At 34.1% G+C, this 14698-nt stretch overlaps 1 protein-coding gene and 1 long non-coding RNA gene across 2 annotated transcripts; both read left to right on the top strand.

Annotated features, from left to right (window-relative positions):
- The first annotated feature begins 2934 nt into the window (after positions 1-2934).
- On the top strand, positions 2935-8954 carry LOC109813156 (3-ketoacyl-CoA synthase 20). The gene is made up of 3 exons (XM_020377290.3): positions 2935-3282; positions 3510-3828; positions 8018-8954. The coding sequence occupies exons 1-3, from the start codon at positions 3002-3004 to the stop codon at positions 8801-8803; spliced, it is 1386 nt and encodes a 461-aa protein (XP_020232879.1). The 5' UTR covers positions 2935-3001; the 3' UTR covers positions 8804-8954.
- Positions 8955-10063: 1109 nt separating this feature from the next.
- Positions 10064-12686, top strand: LOC109813157 (uncharacterized). The gene is made up of 2 exons (XR_014428377.1): positions 10064-11804; positions 11939-12686. It is a non-coding gene; the product is annotated as an uncharacterized LOC109813157 (long non-coding RNA).
- The last annotated feature ends 2012 nt before the right edge of the window (positions 12687-14698 follow it).

Raw genomic sequence — 14698 nt, forward strand, 5'->3', positions numbered from 1 at the left:
ACATTCAAAACGAAATTATACCTATATATATTTTCAATTCTTGAGGCCTACTCTCTAGGTCTAGGAGTTTCCCAGTGTTGAAAAAGGTTTTCAAATCTTCAATTTTCTTAATGTCGACCTGATCACTCTCGGAAAGCTTCTCGGAATCTAGTCCACCAAATGCTATTGTTCTCCGATTCCAATACAAAGGAAACCCTTCGAACACACTCTCATGACCCGGTATACTACGCACTCGGAAAAATGATTTCTTGAAATCCTTGTAGGATGACTGAAACAATGACAACAAACCCCGACCTGACACTCCGCTAACAGACACCCAGCTCGTACGTTTGCTAACCCTACTCTCAAAAAAGTAGAAAAATTTATCTGCAGTCGGAATTATCCCGAGCCCCTCACACAAAATCTCAAAACCCCGTACAAAAGCCCAACTGTTTGGGTGTAGTTGGGTTGGGGCGACATTCAAAGCTCGAAGTACCCCCTTTTCACAGTCGGTTAGGGGCCATCTCACCCTAATCTTAGAAATGAGAGTGGTGTAACAAAAGGTAAATTTCTCGGTTGGGGGAGGACTAATGCATACTGGTTCCTTATCAACACAAGGCTCACACGCGACCACTTCATCCCCACCCCGGCAAACTACATGGTCTCTACAGAAGCTATCCATGGCTTCCCAGGAATTTATCAAAGATTCGCATTTCACTGCATCGTCCTTAACCCATCCATATAATTCCCCATAAATCGCGTTAGCCATTGTGAATATAACCTTAGTTTTAACCTAAAACTTAAAGGCTTGCAAGAAAAATCCACTAAGAGGGTAAAATAAATACGAGTGTACCTAAAGGTTTCCTCTCACAACTTCACCTACTAAAAGATGGGCACAAAACCACCGCGAGCCGCCGTAGATTAGAACGGAGGAGAAAGCCACCACCGGAGGAAGAAAAGATATGGAGAGGGAAATGCAAAATTTTAACAACACAAGGGGCCACCCCTATTTATAGCAACGAAGGGCCGTATGTGAGGAGGTACTCCCAAGAGTCACAACGCGCGTGAAAAAATACGCTCAAGAGTCGTGAAGCGCGTGGGACGTTTTGGCATTTAATATTTCGTGATAAGTGCTGCCACGTGGCACCACCTTTACTAATGCCTCTGCAACGCCGGCTTCGCAATAAATGCATGTCCCACCTCGAGTAAGGTGAAGAGACATGACTTGTCAGAACAAATGTACCGTCTCGGCTAATGGCCGAGACGTTCTCTCGGTTTATTTTCGGAACGACTCAAGTGTGCCATCCAGGTAATGGCCCGACTTGATCTCTTTTGGATCGGATGCCGCTTGGCCCACGACCGAGTTGGTCTCTCCGTTCGACTCGCCCCTAACCCAACTCCCCTCGCCTATAAGGAGGGTCACTCGGCTTCTGCCTAATGGGATCTTTGGAAACATGACAACTCGACTTCAAGCCCTCTCGCCTCATGAGGCTCAGGGCTGAAGGGCAAGTGGACCGTTCAGGTCATTTTCCGACCTGATTCCCTTCTCGGTCATAGGACGTTAGCGACCCTCCTCTTGACAAATAACCGACCAGGTGGCCATGTCTTGAGCCCTATCGCCTTTTAGGCTCAGGGCTGAAGGGCAAGTGGACTGTCCAGGTCGTCTTCCGACTTGCATACCGTCTAGGTAAAAGCCCGACTAGTGTACTGTCCAGGTCGTCTTCCGACTAGCATACCGTCTAGGTAAAAGCCCGACTAGTGTACCGTCTAGGTAAAAACCCGACTAGCATATCGTCTAGGTAAAATCTCGACTAGACCCTCTACTCGTCTAACACCCGACTGGACCGTCACAGGGTGTGGCAACTCGGCTATAACCCCAATTACATGCACCCGAGAGGGGATTCGCCTTTTTCCCGACAGGTCCCCTTGTAAAGGCATTCTCGGTAAAATACCGACTTGACTAACAACCACTCACTCCCCTGACTTCAGGATAAGAGCGGTTAAGGAGAATCCCGAAAATCGCGGGGTCCACGAAGCCCATAAACACAAAAGTATAAAACCTAAAACCCTAGAGCTAGGACGACAGATTACACTTTTTGAATGCTCTGGCTTTGAGACGACCTAGGCAGAAAACCCTAGCGCATCCCGTGGCCGGAACAAACACAAATTTTATCGGATCAGACTAAAAGACTGACATTTAATTCAACATACTGAAAATTTATAAATCAATCCCTATAATTTAACAAATGGATTCGAACGAGTCTAACCCATTTTGTTGATTTTGTTTGACACATATTTATTGGTATTCTCTCAAATATAATTAGTCAATATTTTTTTTAAATATAATTATAAAAAATTCAAAGGATGATAAATACATTATTAAATCTTCTTATTAATTTATATATCAAAATGGTTCGTATAATTTTCTCACTTGTACCATTTATTTATATAAAATCGCTTAACCATATTTTTATTTAGATTGAGTTTGAAAAACTTTTTTTTAAAAGACCTTGTAGTATAGATAATCACTATAATCTCTTTTCATTATAATAATTATGTTATGAAGTATTGATGAAACTTTGTCAATAACTAATATATGAAAAACGTGACCATCTTTATTAATCTCACTTTTCGGTATGGTTATTCCTCTTCTTTATATATTCTGTTTTTTTTTTTCCAGTCATGCCTCTCTCTAAGCTGAATATATTTTCATTTGTAGAGGTATCTTTTAGTTTTAGTGTTTTACCCTTCTTTAACTCAAAACAACTGTTATTATTTTCTTTGAAAGGCTAGGTAAACTAAAACCAAATCTAACTCCTGACATGAACAATTATTGACAGTTATGGTTTCTAACTCCCACACTTCACCTCTTAACTTCATCCACCAACATAATCAACGGCCAATATAACAAACTTGCCCAACCCCCAAGAATTATTCTCTATATAACCCCATGTTACAAGCACAACTACACGCAACAACAAATCGATCCTATAGCAATACACTACTAAATCAACATTTGAACATGAACATTTTTTTCACGTTTCTTTTAGTCGTTACCTTAACATGTTTCTACATTCCAGAGTTGAAGCCTCGTCCTGCAATCATAACCGCATGTTGCATGGCCATGACGCTAGTGTACCACTTCCTAAGGAGCAGACCCAACAAAGTTTACTTGGTGGACTTTGCGTGCTTCAAACCAAGCATGGCGTGCCTTTGCTCCAAGGACACGTTGCTGGACCGAGCCAAGCGTGTGGGGTTTCTCACAGATGAGAACTTCAAACTCGTGACCAAGATTCTAGATAGGTACGTATGCTGTGCCAAGTGCACGTTTCCAAAAAAAATTATTTATAAATATGTATACATTTTTTAAATATTTTTCACTCTCTAATTTTATGTATTTTGAACTCACAATTATAATTTTTTACTCATTACAAATAAGAATTTTATATTTTTATGCTTTATCCATCTTAATTTTATATATTTGAACTCATTATATTACATTTAACTTTGTACTGATTCTGGGTTCTAAGGTCTGGTTTGGGACCGTGGACTTATGTCCCTGAGGGATTGTTGGAGATCCCACCGAAGTTAACGTTAGATGAGGCGAGGAAGGAAACGGACACGGTGCTTTTTGGGGCTGTGGATGAGCTTTTGGAGAAAACTGGTGTTGAAGCCAAGGACATAGGGATTCTTGTGGTCAACTGTTGCTTGTTCAACCCCACTCCGTCGCTCTCTGACACCATTGTGAACCGCTACAAGCTTAGAGGGAACATTTTGGCCTATAATCTAAGTGGCATGGGGTGCAGTGCTGGTGTTCTTGCTGTCGACTTTGCCAAACAGCTCCTACAGGTTCTCTCTCATTCTGCTAATTATTTCCTTGCATCTGGCTGTGTTTATTTTACTACAAATTATTAGATAGTCTAGACAGTAGTTTTATGACCCCCAACCAATCTTAAAAAAAAAAAAAAAAAATTAATAACGCTTAATTATATATCATATAAAATTTAGTTAAAAATTATGGTACTCAGAATTATCTAATTATTTATCCTATTTCACAGATCTATCTTTTATGAAAAAGATTTTAGATGTATCTTGAAGTATGTATGTTGTTCGTATTAACATTTCCTACAATATTTTATATCTCATTTTATATTCATGTATCATTGCTTGTACTATTTCTGCAATTTAACTGTTGTCTTCGCTGTAAAAATAAATTGAAAAATGCTAACATATATTATTTCATTTTAGGATATGACAGTAGAAAGAAAGAAAGAAAAAAAAAGAGAAATTGATATATATGTAAAAATGATAGAATAAAAAATAATGAAAAATAAAAAAGAAGATAAACTAGTTGCATATGAATAACAATCCAAAAAAGCTGTGGACATTTATTGAAGAAATTTAATTTCTTGTCCTGGAACATTCATCAACGATGGGTATCTTACAAGATTTGTACGTAAAACTATCACAGCTTGTTTCGATTTGATATAGGTGTTGCGAGTCATATAAAAATTATTATAATATCCTGCGTGGCACTTGCGCATTAAGAACACTGCGATACTTTCGCATCACTACGATAATGATGAAATTTTCATTTTTTATATCTCATTTTTCTAAAATCTTTTCCATGTTTTTTAAAACTATATGATTAATTAATTACATCTCTCACTCCCCTCCCCTCCTCTTTGTATCTCTCTTTTCTTTTCCCATCAATGTGAGAAAATCATCATAATACTTCTTATATAGTAGTATATAAATGCCAGATTTTTCATTTGGTAATTGATATATACATATACCGGATTTGATATTTCGGTCATTGTACTGATTTAAACCATTGTTATTATAGTAATAGTTAAGTGTAGCTAATGTAGAATTTTGCAAGTAAATGTTTGAAATATAAGGATAAGTACCCTGTGAATTTTACTTTCAAATATAATGCTTGGTCAGAAGTTTAAAATGAACTAATAGATAAAATATCCATTCAAACTATTCATTGAGTATATCAATATTATTGGGCGGATAATTAAATAATTATAAAGGAAGAAAATAAAATTCTGCCTTTTTTAATAAAGTTATAGATTCATTCTTTGTTTATATGTGAGTAAAGAAAAATTATATAAATATAATATGAAAGCAAAAAATAAAAATAAAAATGCAAGTTGTTAAAATATTCATGTTTCATTAGTAGTTTTGTATGATGAGATAAAGTGGTTGGATCGCCATTTACCAAAGGACCCACTTTTGTTGTGCAAAATGTCAGAAACAGACAAAAAGAAAAAGGAAGAGTGAAAAAATTAATGTGATAATTAATATAATAAAAGAGAGAAATAAAAAATAAAGGAAAAAGAACAATAAATATATATATATAATAAATTAATAATAATAATAATAATAATTGAGGTATAACATTTAAACACACAAATTACAAATACGCACTACTAGATTTTAATTCTTTAACAACATTTTCTTGTTTATATTTGTTAAAATGTTATTAAATATTAAACAAATAGATTATTTTGTAACACTTTTTTAAAAAATGTCATTATAGATAGAGTAACATTTTTATTTTAATATTATTTTTTTTAATTATTTTCAAAATAAAAGTCTCATATCGAGTAAAAAAGTTTTACATAGGTTATTTTGTAACATTTTTTTTTGAAAAATATTACTATAATTGTTTTTAAAACCAAAGTCTCATATCAAGTAAAAAAAAGTATATTTCTCTTATCTTTAATTATTATTCATAATTAAAGTTCCACATCGAATAGGTTAATGACTCATAAAGAGCATATATAACTATATAGTTATACTTAAGATAAATGAAATTTGATATTTTATATATAATTAGTGGTAACTAATTAAGAATGTCTTTCCCTAAAAAATAATTAAGAATTCCTAGAAATTTAAGAGACAAAATATAATAATTGATAGTAATATATCTAAATTAAAATTAATTATCATTTTATAAATTAAAAAAATATTAGCAACATTATTAAAATATTACAAAAATATTACTTTATTAATATTTGAAAAATATTACTTAATTATATAAAAATATTATTAAAAATATTTAACAACATAAATTATATACAAGATTTGATAATATATTATTAAAGTAAATTAGTAATATTTATACATAATTAAGTAATATTTTTTAAATATTATTAAAATTTATTTATGTTGGAGTGACGTAAGTGATATTTCTTATTGTTTTTCTCTTTTAGTCACATCACAATATCAACTCTATTTTTATGAAAAATATTTTGTAATAAAACTATTAAGTCTATAAGAACTGTGCGGCACCTGTGTGCATTAAAGATTGCGATAGTTCCGTATCACACGTCACCATAATTATGAGATTTTCATATTCTTTCCATCTCGTTTTTCTCAGGCAAAAATAATTCTATTTAAACTCACGTAAGCAAGAGACGTGCCAAGGATAGTTGGCTACATAAAATACAAAATGAATAAGGTTTGTAAAAGACAATAAAGTGCTACCCACCCCTTACCCAATCAAAAAATTATTTTAAAATTTGTACCTTGAACATTTATTACCCACGTGAGCCCATTTAACATATAATAATATATTTTATGGCCAATATTTTTCTCCCTGTTTATATCTATTATCGTACACTACATTTCAAAAGCATATCATTACGTGAAAAATAATATCTCAAACATAAAATTCAACACATTAATATTTCAATTTTCAGGTCAAATTTTAGAGATGTAAAAGCTAGTTATTCTAACTTTATACATCTCATCCACGTCAATATACGTGTATTCAAGTATATATTACATTTCTCATTTTTTTTTCATCTCTTTTTATTTCTCTCCTCTCTTCTTTTATCATTCCCACAACAAATTGTTTCTCTCCTCTCTTCTTTTATCATTCCCACAACAAATCATTGTTGCTTACGTGCACGGCATGAACCAAAACATAAATTTTAATGTGAAAAAAAGTAATGAAAAATTACAAGAATAAATTTCCATGCATAACTTGAAAAACATATTTGTAATATTTTTATAGTGTTTTGTGTTCTAACACCTGCATGGGTGGGGGTTTCGCACTTATCATGCGACAAATAAATTGTCTCTGGATGAACCATTTATTACCAAGGGAGACCCACTTACTTTTATTGAAAATAGGTAACGTCCACGGGATATGACTTGAAAGTGGATGGGCCCATATATAGGAGACAGATGTATATGATTGATGTAATTATTGATGTAATAATTGATGCAATATATAAAAAAGAGAAAAATAACATTAAAATGACGTGAAAAAGGATGAAAGTTAAAATAAAGTCTATTAATACTATTAACCTGACTTTTATGAAAAATTATCTTTGTATAATAAAATATACAAAAAATATATATATATATATTTAATTATGAGAGAGATAACAGGAAAGAAGAGAGGGGAAAGTACACAAAATAATGTAATATCAAAAAAAGAAAAAAAAGTAGAGCAAACATTGTTAATCAACTAGATTTTTATTTTTCCTTAAAATAATTATATCGTTTTAAATGACTTTAATTCTCTTAGAAAAGAGATTTTTTTTTAAAGTAAGTAATTGATCTATGATGGACAACAAATGTGACAAGAAGATAAAATAAACACTAATTAATAAAATGTCAATGAAGTGTTTCAATTATTTAGTTATCCAAAAATATTATTCATTTTTTAATTATTTTTCTCTCTAAGAGTTTGCTTAAGTAAAAATTTTTTATAATAATCTCTACGAGAGAAAAATGAAATAAATTTTTCATAACTCAAAAAACTTAGTTTAAATAAAATTTAATCTATATAAATTATCTTCTATTTTCTTCTCTAAAATAGTACTTCATGGATAAATTATTTTTAACTTATTCCATTTTAAACTTTTGAAGAGCTAGCTCTAAATTCTTAATAGCATTTGGAGTGTAGAAAAATATGTTTCCTTAGTATTTCATGTGTTTGGTGCAAATTATTTGGTTTTGAGTGTGTTTCCTTAATATTTCATGTGTCTTAATAGCCCTAGTATTACTCTTGTAGGCACACCCGAACTCATACGCTTTGGTGCTGAGCACAGAGAACGAAATCTCAAGTATGTACTGGGGCAACCAACCTTCAATGCTGCTCGTGAACTGCCTCTTCCGCATGGGTGGCTCCGCCGCGCTCTTGTCGAGCCACCCCTCCGACCGCAACCGCTCCAAGTACGAGCTTGTCCACACGCTGCGCACCCACGTGGGCGCCGACGACAACAGCTACAAGTGCGTTTTCCAGGAAGAAGACGACGAGTGCAAAGTCGGCGTTTCGCTCTCAAAGGAGCTCATGAACGTCGCCAGGGACGCCCTCAAGGTCCACATCACCTCCCTCGGCCCCGTTGTCCTCCCCATCTCGGAGAAACTCAAGTTCTTGGTCAACCTTATTGAGAGGAAGGTTCTCAAGACCAAGTTTGAGTCTTATGTGCCAAACTTCAAGCTCGCTTTCAACCACTTCTGCATCCACACGGGAGGACGGGCTGTGTTGGACCGGATGCAGAAGAGTCTCGAGCTTGAAGATTGGCACATGGAGCCTTCCAGGATGACGTTGTACCGATTTGGTAACACGTCATCCAGTTCCGTGTGGTATGAGTTGGCTTATTGTGAAGCCAAAGGGAGGGTGAGAAAGGGTGATAGGGTTTGGCAAATGGCCTTTGGGTCTGGGTTCAAGTGTAACACCGCTGTGTGGGTTGCGTTGACTAACGTTGAACCTGAGTCCAACAAAAGTCCGTGGAGGGATGAGATACGCAATTTTCCTGTTAAGATTGATCCACTCCCTGTCAAGAGTAACAAATGATCCAATTGGGAGAATTTATGGTTTTGGATTTGGATTCTACGTTATTGTTTTTAAATTTGGTTACTTATTATGTGTGTTATGACGTTAAGGGAAGAATTATATATGTACCATGTTTCTATAGCTTTAATAGATTATGTATTAAGTTACAATATTTAACCTTTGCAGTACTCTTTCTCTCCCGGCATACTTTGGATCTGTTTGGTTTGTGAAAGGCAGTGGAAATAATGTGGAGACTAAAAAATCCAGTTGCCACTTTAATCAACACTCATCTTTCATTATATGATTTTTTTATTTATTTAATAATTTATCATAAATGATAATTTAATTTGTAATTGGATAAAAATGTAAAAATATTTTTATACTTCCGGTGCATCACCTATTTTTTCAATAAAAATTGTAGATTATTTAGTTAAAAGAGATAGTGGGAAAAAACAAAATCATGTTCGTGTTACAAAAACAAATTTCCACGCAGACTAATTAAACCTACTAAAGAATTTGGAAATACGTGAGGCACTAGTATCAATTGAAAACAAAAATTAAAGATTTAATTGGCTAAAATATATCTTTATTTTCTTATATTTTCTCTACTTAAGTCAGACACTTATATTTTAGCCTTTTTTTATCTATTACTTTTATTTTATTTTATTTTTCTATTTCTTACATTTATCTTCTTATTACCGAACACGTCATTGATGTTCCTAGCTTTAATTTTGTATGATTTCTTTTTTGTTTTTATTAGTTTATGAATGAATGATAAAGCAAAGTGAGAAGAAGAAAAACAAATAAAAATACCATGCTAATGAAAATTTGTTGTGTGAAGCATTATCATCCAAACCGATAGTAAAAATGGGGAACCTTCATGTGACTTGTACTTGGGCTCCGCTAGGTAACTTGGTGCGCTCTCTCTTCAGCTTTTCCTTGACAGTTAGCCCAACCCATTCTCTGCTATATAATGCAGAATAGGCTCATGATATATAACCTTTTTATTATAAGTACACCTTTTTTTATTTTTAAAATATCTTTAATTTTTTATGCTGTATTTTTTTTAATTTTATTTATTTATTATTTAATTTATAATTTTATCCTTACTTTTTTAGGCTTATGATATTTTAAGAATTTATTTTTATTAAATAAAAAAGAAAAGAAAGTTTATTTAAGATATATATATATATATATATATATATATATATATATATATATATATATGTATATATATATCATGAGTCAAACAAATAAAGAGAAAGATGTATGTTAAAAATAAAAATAAAAATGCTAAATTAAATATTAGTAAATTAATAATTAAGTATTTTTTAATACCTTCTAATTATAATTATATTTTATTGAAAATTATTTATTTATTTTTATTCAGGATAAAGGATGTCACAAAAGATAAGGAATATGCAATAAAAACATAAGTAATTAGTACTACAAGCTTACTATAATTAATATAGTGAGCTTTTATTTCTCTGTTTAATTTTTGGTGTTAATGCAGAAACATTATTGTCTAACGAACCATAAAAATATGGCTACAAGAAATTGTGATGATGGTGGAAGTCTCTATTCTTCTTTTAATCTCCTCTATAAGTTAAAAATGGTTAGTATTTAATCTTTCATATTTATTTTTGTTATTCAAGTTAGCAAAATCTTTTTCTAGATAAATTAAATTAATAATTTTTTTCTAACAAAACAGTGTTTTGACCTACCAAGTGTTTTAAAGGCAAGATTTGTATCATGCCTCCCAACCATCTAAAGAAAAGATAAATAATTGTTTGTGTTCATTTTTATTTTATAAATATTGCGAAGAATTAATGTATATATTTTAGTGCTTATTTTTATTTATATTTCAAATTATATTTGGATGTCTCACGTCATATATCTAAATGAGATATATTTTTGTCTTCACTTTTTTAAATTATTGCAACTGCTCTTTAAGAATCTAAATTTCCCATATGCAATTTATACCAACTAAGAAGTTAACTCTGAAATAAAATTTTTATTAATAGTATTCTCTATTAATATTCTTTATTAACATACACTTGAATTGTTCGATATACACAATGTTGTAGTGGGAAAAAGGCACATCAACTCCTCAAATTTGGTGATGTACTCTGCCACTATGTTGTTGTTGTCCTGCTTCAGCTTCAAGAACTCTATCTCCTTCCTATTCTTCACATTCTAAGGGAAGTTGTTATGGATAATGGACCTTATGAAAAAGAGCTTGCTGCAGGGAAGGAACCAAAATCATTTCATAGGCCCAAAAGAGTGATTCGTAGACCCAAAGAGTGGGAGGATTTTGTGAGTTTTTGATATATTAGCCCTGTATATGCTGGAAAGGTTCTAGAATGAGTTTGTTAGGAGATTCTGTTAGAGAATTCTGTTAGGAAAATCAAATATATTGTAATGAGGTGAATCAATTTGGAGCAATGAACAATTTGTTTTCTCTTTCTTGCTTTTATCTTCTTGGAGGTTTCTCTGTCCTCGAATTCAGAGAATTTCCCGTTTGTTTAATTGGTGTTTTCATTGAGAGAACCACCTCCTATGGCAGATGGTACACGGTCCAAATCAGGTACTTAGTCTCATAAGCTTGATGAGCTTATTCAGAAACTTTTGTCATTCCAGACCTCTATCACCTCCAGATTTGATGAGATGGCATCACGCGTTTCGGCCTTGGAATCGAAACCCCCTTCATCCTCCACACATTCAACCCTTAATTATCACGCTTCAGATTCTTCCTCTTCTCCTCAAAAGCACTTCCTCAAGCTCGATGTTCCACGATTCGACGGCGCAGACCCACTTGGTTGGATTTTTAAGATTTCACAATTCTTCGACTATCATGAAACCCCACCGGAGGAGCGCATCACTGTTGCCTCCTTCTATTTAGACGGTGCAGCCTTGGCTTGGTTTCAATGGATGTATCGGAATGGTCAGATCCTTTCATGGACTCAGTTTTTGCAGGCACTGGAAACCCGGTTTGCTCCCTCGGCATTCGACCATCCTAAGGGTAAGTTGTTTAAGCTTCAGCAAACTTCTACAGTGGCTGATTATTTAAGTGAATTTGAGGCTTTATCTAATCGTATTGATGGACTACCTCCTTCATTTTTGCTGAGCTGTTTCATTTTCGGCCTCAAAACGGAGGTTTGACGCGAGGTTTTGGCGCAACAACCCTCTTCTTTGTCTCAAGCAGCTGGGCTTGCTCGATTACATGAAGAAAAACTACAAGATCTCTATCGTTGGTATAGACCTCACCCTCTTCCAATGACACATTTGACCCAAGTCAGCAAAACGTTTTCTCCGCCACAAGGGCTACCCCCGCCCAAACCATTACCACCTTTGCTTCCCACTCCCTACCATCCTCCGCGCTTTCGAAGATTATCCGAGGCTTAAGTGGTTGAGCGACGAGAGAAGGGGTTGTGATTTAATTGTGATCAAAAGTTTTCACGAAATCACAGATGCAAGGCGAAGTTTATGCTTATAATGGCTGAAGACGTTGAGAACTTGGATGACGATTCTATAGGGGTGCATTGCTGGATTTTTTTTAGAGTGTGACGGAAGAAACATGGACCAAGGGTCCAACTCCTAGAGTTATGGCCAGAAAATTACTTGAAGATTTGACCATTTCAGAGCTGAGTGGGTCCCATGGGCTTGGTGGGTCTAGGGTTCTCTTCACTTGGGCCTTACATGAATGACCACCTTTATTGCATGTTGAGTAGTGTAAGATTTCATTTTGTCTGGTCTTGTATTACGGACCTTAGTATAGGACTTTTTGGACTTTAGGCTTATTGAGCCTAGTGTTGGACTTCATGGGCCTTTGCATTTTGGGTACCCAATATTGGGCTCATTTTAATCCTTGTAATTTTTCATTTTCATTGTATTTGCTTGGCCATTGTATTTAGGCCATTAGATTAGGAATATAGAAGGAATTCAATAATTGGACTATTAGGCTTGATCTAAGTTTAATTTAGGAGTCATTTGACTTGAATTTGGATCACATGATTTAAGCCTTGTTGGTGCTGAACATGTGTGACTAAATTCAATCCAAATACATTCTAAATTAAACTTAGATGATGGCTAGAAGCACCATTCACGGACTAGCACATGGGTGATCCAAAATTTGAATTTTAAATTCCATTTGAAATTCAAATCTTGGCACCTAATTTTCTTGCTTGAGTTGGCGCCATTAGCTAGCTTGATCCGCTCCTATAAATTGCATTCCTTATTCATTTTGTAAGCACTTTGAACATTTTATGAGAATTTTGAAAAATTATTCAGCAAACTCTTTCCCTTCAAAGTCATTTGACCGAGCAAGTTCTTAGCCTCTCTTCTAGGATCTAGGTCAAATTGTGAGCAATCCTTTGCTCCCTTGGCAGGTGCTTCCGATTTCCTTGTTTCTCTCATCTTTCTCCTCATCACAGTGATTAGATCATCATCTAATCTCCTCAAGGAAGTGATCAAAGGCCAAACAATTCAAGGAGTGGAGAATATTCATCCTCTTCACTTGGAATTGCCATCATTTTTGGTATCAGACCAAAGGCCACCTCACAATAGAAAAGGATGGATCACTCTTGTGAAGGTTGTTTAGGAGGTTTAAGGATTGAATTGTTGAATGATTTCCAAAACCGCCTAGCCTTAGAGTTCTTGTCCTTCCTCTAGAGTTTGTGAGTCAATGTTTGATCTCTTTGCAAAATTTTGATGCAACTTCCAGCCAAGAATCCAAGAAGAAAAATAGAAAATGCATAATTAGAAAGTTAAACCAAATAGGAGTTATAAGATGACAAACTCAAAGAATTCTAATCAAGACTAAAAGACTAAAAATTAAGACACACCTAAAGGTTGGTACACAAATGGAAAGTCCTAGATTGGCTCTAGATTGGATTAACAAAACTAAAACAAAAAAAGAAAAGCCATAAAAGTTCCCATAGCTCCACAAGCCAAGAGGAGGTAGAAAGTTTAAATTTAGATGAATATTATCAACCTACTCCTAGGAGAATCATTAGAGAGCCAAAGGTTAGGGAATCACGAATTGATCTCCCTTCCTTCCATGGCAAAGAGGATGTAGATGCCTAGTTGGATTGGGAAATGAAAGTAGAGCAAATCTTCACTTGTCACCAAGTAGGGGAAGAAAGAAAGGTTCCCTTAGCCACGTTAGCTTTCCAAGGACAAGCTATGTATTGGTGGACAACCTTAGTTAGGGAAAGGAGACTCCATAATGATCCACCCATTGAGTATTGGAATGATTTGAGGAGTGCTATGAGAAGAAGGCATATACCTTCTTATTATAGTAGGGAGCTTATGGATAAGCTTCAAAGACTCCAATAAAAGAATATGAGTGTGGAGGAGTATAAACAAAAAATGGAGTTATATTTAATGAGGGTTGGCATAAGGGAGGAAGAAAGATTGACCATTGCTAGATTCTTGAGTGGTCTAAATTTTGACATAAGAGATAGAGTGGAGTTACTCCCTTATAGGGACCTTGATGATTTGGTCCAACTTTGTATAAGGGTGGAACAACAATACTTAAGGAAAGATTCTTTTAAGAAAGATAAAACTCACTCTACTTCTTATGTCAAGAAAGATTACAAGAGGGAGGGTCAATTTTCCAAATATGACTTCTCCAAGAATTTTGTCAAGGGTCATGAAAAAAAAAAAGATAAAGAAAAAGAAAAAGGCAAAGGAACTATCACTTCTAGTAGTAAATCTAGTGACATTAAATGCTTTAAATGTCTTGGGAAAGGCCATATAGCTTCTCAATGTCCCAATAAAAAAATCATGATTCTAAGAAGACAAGACACTTATAGTAGTCATGATGAGACTAGTTCAACTACTTTAAGTGATAGTGAATCTAGTGATGAAGACCGTCAAGTTGAAAATGCTTATCCCAATGATGATCAACTTTTG

This window comes from Cajanus cajan, chromosome 1 (assembly GCF_000230855.2).
Source record: "Cajanus cajan strain Asha chromosome 1, NIPB_CcT2T_4, whole genome shotgun sequence".
Taxonomy (NCBI): domain Eukaryota; kingdom Viridiplantae; phylum Streptophyta; class Magnoliopsida; order Fabales; family Fabaceae; genus Cajanus; species Cajanus cajan.

What these genes read in the sequence shown, in the direction of transcription:
- LOC109813156 (XM_020377290.3), top strand. Translation starts at nt 3,002, where the DNA reads ATGAACATTTTTTTCACGTTTCTTTTAGTCGTTACCTTAACATGTTTC. An exon ending in GTGACCAAGATTCTAGATAG is followed by an intron (nt 3,283 to 3,509) that starts GTACGTATGCTG and finishes CTGGGTTCTAAG; the next exon opens with GTCTGGTTTGGGACCGTGGA. An exon ending in TTGCCAAACAGCTCCTACAG is followed by an intron (nt 3,829 to 8,017) that starts GTTCTCTCTCAT and finishes TTACTCTTGTAG; the next exon opens with GCACACCCGAACTCATACGC.